The sequence below is a fragment of the Zootermopsis nevadensis genome, unplaced genomic scaffold (genome assembly GCF_977971745.1).
Source record: "Zootermopsis nevadensis isolate Lab colony 2312 unplaced genomic scaffold, Znev_1.0 Znev_ptg000030l, whole genome shotgun sequence".
In the NCBI taxonomy this organism is placed as follows: Eukaryota; Metazoa; Arthropoda; class Insecta; order Blattodea; family Termopsidae; genus Zootermopsis; species Zootermopsis nevadensis.
In genome coordinates, this window is record NW_028259162.1 from 3,973,203 (window position 1) to 3,985,529 (window position 12,327).

The 12,327-nt window shown below is 35.2% G+C and overlaps 2 protein-coding genes across 5 annotated transcripts in view; one reads left to right on the plus strand and one right to left on the minus strand.

Moving 5' to 3' along the window:
* qtc (GRIP domain-containing protein quick-to-court) overlaps nt 1-7,276 on the plus strand; it is a 23,181-nt gene extending 15,905 nt beyond the window's left edge. For 3 of the 4 annotated variants that reach the window (XM_022077079.2, XM_022077080.2, XM_022077081.2), the window contains exons 8-9: nt 1,984-2,073; nt 4,496-7,276. In XM_022077079.2, the coding sequence (XP_021932771.2) occupies nt 1,984-2,073; nt 4,496-4,708 (303 nt within the window). In that variant the 3' untranslated portion in view covers nt 4,709-7,276. The remainder of the gene's footprint in view (nt 1-1,983; nt 2,074-4,495) is intronic. The other variant, XM_087359091.1, reaches the window with a different exon arrangement.
* A 1,360-nt stretch (nt 7,277-8,636) lies between these two features.
* On the minus strand, nt 8,637-12,325 carry RpL11 (ribosomal protein L11). The gene is made up of 6 exons (XM_022077095.2): nt 12,185-12,325; nt 11,763-11,912; nt 11,373-11,522; nt 11,035-11,182; nt 10,458-10,552; nt 8,637-8,736 (listed from the first exon to the last, which is right to left on the minus strand). Exons 1-6 carry the CDS (start codon nt 12,188-12,190, stop codon nt 8,701-8,703), a joined length of 585 nt encoding a protein of 194 aa, XP_021932787.1. The 5' UTR covers nt 12,191-12,325; the 3' UTR covers nt 8,637-8,700.
* Between the last annotated feature and the right edge of the window lie 2 nt (nt 12,326-12,327).

Genomic DNA, 12,327 nt, shown 5'->3' on the forward strand with positions numbered 1-12,327 from the left:
CATTCACCTTTTAGATATTTTACGGATCGAATATATTGGAACCTGAAACACTTAACAAAATATAAAATTCACTAAGATATTAACATTTCCATTATCTGAAACACCCAATGAGTGTAACCATTTTGCTTGTTCAAGAACCTGTTTTGTTATACTATTTACCCAGCTGATTGTTATGTATGTTCAATGTAATTTTATGCTTTCTGCTGATTGGTTTGATGCAAGACCTTAGCCAGTGCCACTGACTACATCCATAGAGCAATATGTCTTGATATTTAGAAAACTAATACCAGTGGTTAATTCTAGTACATTATTTAACAAGCAGTTATACATTTCATAGCATGTCAATCTGTGAAGAGACCTACTTGCCATGAGAACAGTGATTAAAATTTTGACATAACCTGTAAATATTACGAAGAATCATATTAACTTATGATAAATAATAGTTTTTAGAACTGGAAATAGGAATAATTCCATAAGATTTTAAAATAGTAGATTAGAAAAAGAGTGAAAACTGTCCATGGTTCTTGCATCATAGCCTGTTACATTCTCACCCAAATGAAATTCTGGCTACGGTCTTGGATTTAATCATCACCAATTTAATACTTCATGATCAGTGTGGTCAGCGGCAGTAACCCATAAATGTTGTGTTTTAATTTGGTGGCAGGATGGGCTTCAGTTTGGAAATTTGTGCAATGTTTGTACTGGAAAACAACAGAAGTCAATAATATTTGAGAATATGTTGAAAGCAGATGACACAGTTCTATATATTACTTATGGTCTCATTTCTAAGGAAACTGTACATCATGTAATACAGTTACAATACATGAATCCTTGGCTTAAATTTTGGCTTCTGCCCCATTTATATTATCAGTTAACACCAGTTGTTGTGAAGCAAAACTTTTACTTTTCTCACTATACTTTTATTATCTTTATTTTCATTTACAAAGTTGCGAGTACATAACTTAGTATGCACACTGTAATACAATTCCACAAGTCATTTTCTGGTATTTTCTTAAGTTGATTTATTTATTATCAGTTGCATGAAGGTTCAATGCTTTTCTCTGTTTTCTTCATGAATGCCTGATTTTGTGATGCCTGATGCTGTATTCACTTCCTCAGTGTATGGAGATCTACACCAGTTTTAAGATGAGTCTTAACTGGTGTACAATTTTGAAAATAAAGACAAAGATAAAATGTTTCTGATATGATGACTGGATAGAACTCTCATTATTATGAGACAATGAACTACGAAGGACAGAACTGACCATGTTTAGGATGACTACATTGTTGAATAACAGTATTTTGCTTTGTAGGACCTGAGCTTTTCATTGTGGTGAGTCTGAAGATGGCTGTCTCCTGGGTTGTTGCGCAGTGTAGTCTGGTAGAAGTTTACCAATGTTTCAGATGTCCTTGCTGCCTACAACATCAGGGCGATGAGTGATCACTAAAATGTTGGTAAACTTCTACCAGACTACACAGTGCAACAATTCAGAAGACACCCATCTTCAGCATTTTGATAATTTTTTTGACTGGGTGGGAAACAGTGTCAGAGTTTTCCATACAAACATTTAACAAATTGCCAACTACAAATGTCTGTCATTAATTCATATTTCAGGAGAATCCCTTGTAAAGAAAGTACATATGCTAACATGCATTTCCCTCTGTTATTAATATTATAAGTCAGTTTTACAAACCAAACATGTAACCTAACAAGAACAAAATCTGCAATATAATTGTTCACATTTCTGTCACACAATTTTCTAAGCATTGTCAGATGCTCTTCCCAGTATTTTAACATTTACATATACATATTTTTGAAAAATGAATTAATTATTTTGGCCTGCATGTTATAATCAGAAATTAATGAACATTCTTTAAAATTCTTTACCATACTGCAGTTTTTCAAAAATGAAAATCTGCTTCGTAACTTTACTGTTGTAATGACATGCTGGTTTTTCTCCTGGGTGGCCGCATGCCTTGCAGGATATGGACCACCAACAAACAGACAAAACAAAGCCAGCTTTGCTCAGTGCAAAGGAGGCCTTATCTCTATGGATACTTGGTACTCGTAAGGTACGTCGCCGGCCCCCCCTTTGTGGTTTGCCCATTCTGTTACTTTTTGGTTCTCTATGTGGCTCATTTAATTTGTTTGCATGGCATGCTGAGCATGTATTGGGCATCATTCACATTTTATTTCTGCTCCAGCACATAGTGATGCATTCACTGGAGAACTTTCTCATTAGGTTATGAGCACATACATGGTTATATAGTACAAAATGGAAAAATGACTATGAATTAAAAGTGAAGGGAATGATGCTGCCACAGCCTACATAAAGGTACTATCCCAAAATTTACATGGATGGGGCTGAGGAAAACCATGAGAAAACCTCAGTTAGGACAGGTGGTCAATAGGATGAAATTCAAACCCACAACCACCCAATATGAAGCACTATGCTCTGGTGTTTTACATGGTTATATAGCTTTGCTATTTGAAGTCTTCCACAATCTTTATCAAAGATTACTTCAGAGCTTTTGATGAACTGTGCCATGCATCTGAGTTGCATGTTATCCATCTCAATTGCAGAATACAATGTACGTACTAGATTTCTGAATGTTATTAATGTTAAAATTGATATCTAAACTTAACCAAAAACTGAACTATGTGTGGCATTCATAATTAATTAAAACTGTTATCAGAAGAATTGTAAGAAAACCGTAAATACTTATGGGATAAACAATTGTGAATCTATGAGATCATATTACAGTACATCACAGCAGACTGATTATCACTCCTGCTTCATATGTGGCAGGAACCACATTAAATCTTGGCCCAGAGATTAGCTATCCCGAGACTTTTTATGCTTTTCCTGTCCCTTCAGGTGAATACCTGCAGAGTACCCTTAATCAGGCCATGACAACTCCCTTCAATATTCTTCCAAATTCATTAATCATCGTGCCATTTTATGCTATATAGCATCATATTGAACAATTTCTTTTAATAAATGTTATTGGCTGATCTCTTATCTGCATCCATATATATGCACAATGTAACTGAAAGTAGCCAAGTGCCATATCAAGAAGTACAGTCTAACAAACTTTATGCTTTTTGTGTAAAGTTCTCCAGGATGCTACAGCATCTTCAGGCACTGTATATTTATTTGACTTTAATTTTTCATTGGTTAAGCCCTTATCAATACATCTAGTTGACTAACTTAATTGGTGCATCATTAAGATTTTCAGAGAACTTAGTTCACAAGTACAATAGTGACCTGCACAGCTTTCACTCAGTAATGCTTCGCATTTACTATGAATATAATAGCCAGTGTCCATCACGCTTGACTGTACGAGTAAACAATTATGCAATGTGGAAAAACTGAAATGAAGTCTGTCAGTGATGACTGTAGTAGTAAGAAATGCAAACAAAGCTATGGTAGAGCCTGGTGGAGTCTGGAAGTTGGTTATGTTGATGCATTTGGTAGCAATCTGGCTTGTAACCATAAAGATATTTCCATGTGTGTTGAAGGTGAACCATTTTAATTAATGACATTTAAAAGGCCCAAAAGCAATGCCAAGCCAAGTTTCTTCTCTTTCACAGCAACACCCTGTCACTTACACCTCTTTTAATTATAAGGTCAAGAGACAGAAAAAATCTAAACCCTCTGTATAATCAGTCCCCTAGAAAAGCTTAGTACTCAAGAAAAAAAGATCTGCTTCTGTATATGATGCTGTACAAGATATGGAAAGTGAAAACTGTAGGGTTATATCCATATTCCATGCACTACCAAGACACAGAATATATTGGTACATTAAAGGGTTAAAAAATTGTTTGCCTTAGCATATTATGTATTTTCAAATAATTTGCAACATATTCATAACTAACTAAGTAGATGGCTTACGGAACCTTAAGATTCATAACCGAACTAACCAAAGCCCTCCTGTCCTGGGACAACAAAACACAGTCTCCTTCAACTCCCATATATCCCACCTGAGATTATCCTCCCATCTATGCAATGTATTCATAAACAATGAAAATACAAATAACATAACAATGTGTATGTGTATAGATTCTGTGTTCAAATGCAACATCCACTTGGAAAATGCCTGGCACTGAACTTTTTCATTACCAAACACAATTAATGTACTGCACCTATTGTGAAGAGTAATGGAAAACGAGGAATATAATTGTTTTCTTAAGGTCTTTGATGTTACAAATATCTTTATTCTGGATTTTTGCCAATGTCTGCTGAAATTTTTCAGAGTCTTAAAAATTCAGGTTTCAAAGGACTGACTCTGTGACCCTCTATATATGTTGATGAAGATCCATCTTTTGAAATACTGAGATTTTTTATAAACTTTCAACAGGCAATGGATAAAGTCCAAAATAAAAAAATTAGTACTCTAACTACTATGTAAAAAGTTTAAAAATTATGTAGTTTCACAGAAGAAGCAAGTTTCAACACATCTCACTGACTGTGCGATATGTAACATTTCACAGGCTATGTACCGCAGAATTGTGGAGGCTCGCACTGGTAAGGCTGAAATGGACCCTGAGATTACATTGCAGTTCCTAAAGTCTGCAATCTACTACTTCCTCACTGACAAGGAGAATCACCAAGGTCACTTGAACGCAATAGAAAGTATCTTGGGTTACAATGAGAATGAGAGACTCAACATTGACAAGGTGTACAGATCTCACACCAAGAAATAGTTCCTCTATAATCTTGCCTGTTACATTTAAGCTGTGATGCATTGCATATGTTAGACCTTGGATGTGCAGACACAGTGGGATAGAGAAAGAACAACCCATTTAACTGACAATTTGAAATCATTTATTTAAATATTTATATAGAATTAATTCAAACTAATGCAAACTTATTACAAGATTTCTGTATACATATGTGGTACTTGTTCTCACACATAAATGTTTACACTACTATGCAGTAACATTGTGCAGCTAGTGTCACAGGAATGGGCAGAAGTCTCACAACTATCAATATACACAAAATTATTAATATGGTGGTTAGTATATAATGACCTTAAATGCCCTGTGCAGACCCTAGGAAAGTCTATAAAATTCACCTTTGCAGAGAGGACACAAAATTTAATGTCTGCTTTAAACTGATTAATATTACTGTTATTATCTATGGTGATGGTGGCTAAAAAACTATTGGTGGTGTTATCCAATCACCTGAAGGTACAAAATAGATTCAATTTCTCTATATGTTAAATACAGCTCTGAACAAATTACCAAATGTTTGACACAATCTCGACGTACGTATATATTAAGTCACTGTAACTATGAACAATGCAATGTTAGTAGTCCTACCAGTAGTGCCTGGACATTTAAGGATCCATCACATGCAATGCATTTGGTTGTATGATTATAGCTAAGCTATTTCTGTTCATATATTATAATTCTAAGCAAATTTTTTTACTGATAAGTTGTACCAAGTAAATACTGGTAAAATCTTTGAAGAGGTCAAATTCAAGATTTAAAATTTTTATCCAAATTATTAACAGCCTTCTTGTGTCTGCATTTGATTTGACTTTTCTTTTGTCCTTATAGTTACAGAAGCCTTATGTTCTATTTATTTTGGTATTTCACAGAAAATTTAATGTGTAATGTGCATTTCCCCCCAAAAGAAGACAGTTCTTAGATAACTGAATCATCCCCAGCTCAGAAATTGTGTATTCTTTTCAAATAGTGCAAGTATTCTAAGCAGGCCTTAAATCCTGAAACAATATTTGCCTTCATGAATGATATGGTGTTTTATGCACTCCAGTTTTAATCGTTTATATGCTACTTTCAGTCCATCTCCCACTGGGAACAAAGCACTGAAAACATATACTGACCTTTTCCTCACAATCTTGTACGACTGTAGCTATAAGTTTCGGTCTGGTGTGAACTCTATTTCTAATCACATAGCATCAGTGTGGTTCAGATTGTCTTTAATCGAATGAAGTATGTAATTTTTGTTTCTTTCAGCACCAAAAAGTGTGTGTGAAACTTTCCTGTTATTGTTCTACATAGAACTATGAAATAAGAATATGATGACATGGGCAATCTTATTGGTACTGGGAGGAGAAAGTATGTGGGCAGTTGTGGCTCAAGGTGAAAGAGCAGAAACCAACAGCTAGTTTAGCAATTAGGACTTTCTGCAATACCTTTTATTTGTGTAGTAGGAAAACATTTCCTGAATACTAAACAGTTATACAAAATGGTTTACGAGACATTTAAGTCACTACAAAAGTATGTCATTTCATATCAATGCAAAAAGGAGCAACAGGCTCCTGTATAATGTGACTGGAATTGAAAGGCTCTTTGTTTGCTCATGGCAAGAAAAGTTTTATTCCTGCTCCATCCGCTATGTGAAATCACCATACAGAAAAACAATCTAAAGTTCTGTAGGTGAAAATACAAAATACACAGGGAATTATGTAAGGTCTTCTTACAGACGTCACGTACGGGAACAGGTATCTTAAAATGTTGAGACTGACAGTGGCCTCTATATTTATCAATATTTTTTTCTTGTAAAGAGGAAAAGACTGATTTATATGATGTCAAGATTTGGATGAATGGCATACTATAAAGCCTTGTATCTGTATGACATTACTACAGCACAGATGTTTATATGAATAGCAGTTTACAGCTATGATGCTAGACTTTCAATTGAGGACATTTGTACATGAACAAAATTCATGTTTGTTTCTTAATACAGTAGCTTATTAATTTCACACAACAGGAAGAAACTTAATAGGTAAGATGAAAAATGAACAAATAAAAACAAAGTATCTAACTCATGGAAACAAGGCTATGGGGGGACTAAAATTAAAAGCACGCTAATGTAGAGTATACACCCAAACACAGTTTCTTGCTTGAAAGTGCCTTCCTCTCCCACCCTGTCTTTTACACTTTAGTAATAACAGTTGGGCATACAATATTACCCCTCCACTTCAATGAAAAACAGTAAATTATGAGAGAATAGGACCTCAAACTTCGAATTAAATTAGAAAAATAAGAAAAAACTCTGCATTGGTGTATTATCTACTTTTCTTCCAGTTTCAAAGGTGATTGTTTTACAATGTTGAAAGTCTAATATCATGATATATTTGGTGCAAACTTGAAACAGGATGTAGTGTTCCTTGAACCTTCTCCCACTTATCCCAGTGAAGCTACCAGTTTCCACTTTAATTACAATTTTCCACCAATTATCAGCTGTACATGGAACTTGTAATATTTTATGAGTTATGTAAATATAAGTGATTCATGTTGAAAGTTGTTCCTAAAGGCCTGAATAATATCCACATATCCCAAGTTCCACATACAAAGCAAAGAGGGACAGAAAGTCTCATGAACTGCATAGCAGACTGCAATAAATATTTCCTTCCGAAGTAGTGTGTGTGTCAGTGACAAAGAATTTTGCATGTTCCATTTAAAATACTAAGATGTGGCACTATCAGACCAGTTTTAAATGAGATTTTACATAATCAGAAAGGATGGGGTGCTTCAAATCACTTCACTTTTCTAATGTTATGAAAATATCAATGTAACAAACATAAATATCTGATGTAGTTTACTTAACCTTTGTAATACTAGAATTTAAGTTTTTTTTTGAAAACCTGCAATGAGGTGTACTAGTAGCCAGTTTATCCAGAACCATGGTTCCCTTTAGATGTAAACAAAGTGCAGAAAACTTTAGGAAACTCTTATTTTCAGAATACAAATTTTAGGAATATAAGAACAGGAAGTAATCTAAGCAGCAAAACTAATTTTAAAAAAATATTTTCCAACTTATGCAGTCAAAGCATTCTGAACTAACAAAAATTTCAAAATGAAAGAGTTAAATTGGATCAAGATGGTATTTGACAGCTTTAAACAGCACAGAATCATAAAACAAACTAATTTTTCCTAATTAGAATATCCAAATAGCAGCAGATTATCCAGCTTCACACCAAACACAGTATGCTGTCACCTACTAAACAATAGTCTGGCAAGGGATAAAACAATCACCCAGCATCTAAATGACAGAATTTCTACTGAAGGGACATTCTTTATTTCAAGTGTTGGAGCAGACACATATGTAAGTAAAAACAAAACATCTATGTCAAACAAAGCATGCTGGTTCCAGTGATGCTTATGACTTGTATTCAGGTGCTCAGTCCGCAAACCCTATCCTGACAGTTTTCATCATCACTCCAAGCAAACACTGAAATAATATGGTGACCATTTCCTCCCCAATCCTTTCACATTCAAAATATGTAATGTTACAACTACACAACATAGAACAAAATTTCAGAGATGTGTAATGTAAAGATGTATATGAAGCCCTGTTTCAAATTATCACATTTCTTTGGGGCCACAGAAGAAAATGGGTTATAAACCCATAAATAATAAGCAATCCCTCTGATGCAGCTGATTCTCTTCATAATAACTGGATATTTTTAAGCACAACAAAAGATTGAATTTGTTCCTTTGAGTGCATACATGGAAACAAATCACTGTGCTCCTGTTAGACATCACTGTTCTGTCTATGTAAATGCACACAAGAATACTGTTAGTAACCTCACAGGCCCCAAGGATTTATGACATCTCACATATTAATTTTACAGCTTTTCAATTAAAATAAATAAAACCATTTAACTTTCATTATTTTATTATTAATAATGAATGAGACAAATTATTAACATCCAATACCCATGTTAACTCTTCTTGCCAGCCAAAATGACACCATCATACTGAAAAAGAAATCACATTCGTCAAGTCAAAAAATTGTTCCATACAGTTTATCAATTTGATACTGGTTAAAAGATCAGCTGTAATATCTTTTTAATCAGGCTTCTCAGTAAACTGCCTGTAAATTTTAGGTATATGTATTCAATGTTCGGAACCAGCATAGCTCAGTCAGTATAGTGACTGGCTATGGACTGGAAACTGGGGTTCAATCCCCCGACAGAGGATTTTTTCCCTAGCCTCTGCATCCAGACCAGTTTTGGGGCCCACCCAGCTTCCTATCCAATGGGTACTGGGGTCCTTTCCCGGGGATAAAGTGCGGTTGGGACGTAATGCTGACCACTCATCCCCATCTAGTGCTGAGGTCAAGAATGAGTATGAGCTATACCTCCTCTCCCCCAAAGCATCTACATGGCATATAGCAGGACAGCTTTACTTTTTTATTCAATGTTCATTACAAAATCAACATTGTATGTACTTTGTAGAAAGGAAAGAGGCAAATAGTTTGCTGCATATAGATTTGTTGCCCAACGGGCTCTTCCTGATGTATCAAAAGCTTTTATGAAATGCAGTTAAATCAGAATTTTATTCAACCTGAAATTTAAACTAAACTTGAATCAACTGCAAATGTAATTTTAAGATGCCCAATATATTGAACATTTTTCAGTAAACGTAGTTAATTAGAATTCAGTCAACATTCAAGATTAAACTAAACATTAACTAAATTAAAATATAAACAGTACTTCCAGTCCAAACTGGAGTTAAACCATCAGCACCCATGCCAAACTACATTGGTTTAGATGACAAGGCAAATGGAGTATCTGATAACTGAGAAATAACAGCAGATGGAAAAGATGTTTTCCATCCATAAATTTAACATTAAAACAAGAGGGAGCAATTAGTAAGCACCTGTCCCTCCATGTAAGTAACATTCCTAGTAGTACGTAGGAATGAGTTGCAATAGAAGGGTTTACTGTAGCACACAAAGACAAAGCAACAACGCACTGAACTGCAAGATGCCGCTTGGTACCGGAATGTGTGCAGTTGCATCTACAAGCAGAAACTTACTTACAACAGGACAGCCCCCGACATGAAACAAGAAACAGCTCTCCATTATTTTAGAAATGAGGTCCCCCTATTCAAACCAAGAACTGGCAGCAATTTAATTTCAGACAACATAAGGAAGAAAACAATGGAGTAAAGATATGCAAAAGTTGCAAGTTCCTTAAACAAAGATGAGGAACAAATACAAAGCTTCTCAAATGTAAGCTTCCCCCCCCCCCCCCCCCCCAGCAAAAAAACGAGTGACAAGTACAAAGATTCTCAAATGTATATATGTGCTTCCTCTCATCATATTCCTCACTTTCAAGTGAGGCACCTATTTTTAATATCATCCAGTACAAATGGCATTCACAATTATAACACAAAATACATTATCCTCTGTCAAAACAGAACATATTTTTTACATTTTACCTTCTTTCTGATGGGAACCGAAGCAAACAAAAATTAAACACCTAGAACACTACATTATAAAAACAATACCCAAAACTGTTACCGGAAACCATAATTTAGTAAGGAAAAAATTCCTACACCTATAGGAAACTGGCCCCAGCATGATGCTGAATATTTTGTAAGGTAGAATGCTTCACAAATCTACTTGCTGGGGTTCCATGAACAGCTACACATATAAACTTTCCCCTACAATAATACTATGTTTTAGACAAACCTTCTGCTGGAACCACTTCATGGCATCTTCCTTCGTCAGACGGTGCTGGAAACCAACCACCCCAGTCTTCCTTCGTCTATGAGCCACATTGAAACCTGAAACATTACACCATGTCAAGAAAGCCATCACCTGAATTAATAAAAGCTGTATCAACCTCATGTATCCAAACACGTAGACCCACGGCAATACATACACTTCATATTATTTGTTAAATTACTGTACAAACTTATAGCACTGCATATTCAGCATGTATCACCCCTTTAGTAACATGACCAGTACAAGCGTGGACATGGGTTGCAATAAGGTGGCTTTACTTTAGCACACTTTTACTAAATAAAACCTCAAATTAAGGTTAAACTTGAACAAGGGTGCATGCTAATATTCTTACAAATAAATTAGAGATGGCAGGATTCAAAATGACCTATGAATAAACAGTTTTACAATGACATTCATTTCTGCAGCCTAAAAACTAAAACAGGTACTTCAATGAGCCATCTTAACGAGCATGACATGCTTACTCCACTACTATATTTGCAATACAGAGTTCCGACAGCTTGAAGAAATATCGTTTTCTTACCTGGTCGACCCAGTACAACATAGAAATCAAGACCATAGATTCCAACACTGGGATCATACTTAATACCCAAGTCAATGTGTTCCTGGATACCAAATCCAAAATTGCCAGTGTCTGAAAAATTGTCCTTCCTCAACTCATATTCTCGGACCTGGTTAAAGATAAAGTGAGATGTAAATATTAAACAATATGCACCACCTGCCATGTCCTTCCTCCCCTAATGCACAGTAAATATATTGATGGACAGAAGGGAAGCTGGTAATGTAGTATAATGAAATGGACTGTACACCATAATTTTATCACATACAGATTTCAAACACTAGTTAGAAACAGAAACTCACCTTCAACCCTCGTTCCAAGATTTCTTCTGCCTTGGCACCTCGCACAGTGCAATGAACAGCAATCTTCTCATTACGACGAATGCCAAATGACCTGACAGTATATCTGGCCTTGGAAAAAACAGGCTGTTGACCAGTAAGGGATTCCAATACCTGAAAGAATCACGAACTTTTTTTATTTCCAACTATAAACTTATTTCATTCATGTATCCTCAATACATTATTTTCTGTTCCTTCCCTTTTGCATCACACTAAAGGAACAAAGCATGATGTAAGTTGGGTAGGATCTATTCTTGCACATTCTGACTAAGCAACATCAGTGGCGATGAACCTGATATCACTTGGTACCGATTGATGTGCAATTATTTATCAACCAGAGTGAAAGTTATTTACCTTTGCTGCTCGTGTAAGTCTGTCACCAGACTCACCTACACAAATATTAAGGCATAATTTACGAATACGGACTTCCCGCATTGGATTCTTGCTTTTATCTTTTGGCTCCTTACGAGGCTTTTTAGCCTTTGCAGGTTCTGCTTTTTTGTCCTGAAAAATAAATTATGTTACATTAAATGCTCCAAACTGAACACATAATTACTCCCAGGTAGTGGAACGTGTTTGAACATTCCAAATTTTATAGGTTAGGTTGATGAATCTGAAAATATATGCACAATCGCAAACTATTTTCGAATAGACATCACACCACACGACTTAAATTGTAACAGTAATCTCAGTTCTGTTAAAAATATATAACAAAAACAAATACATAAGATGATGAAAGATTTTACAACATATCACACAACGCTCACAACACTCACAGCCATTGCGTCTGGATAGAAGGAAACGCAAAGCACTGTGGAAGTACGAATAAACAATATAGTTCCTTCCGCGTTTTGTTGTTACGTCGTCTGCTAATTTACACGTCTTTGAATAAGAATTAATTTTAAACAAAATTAGGGCT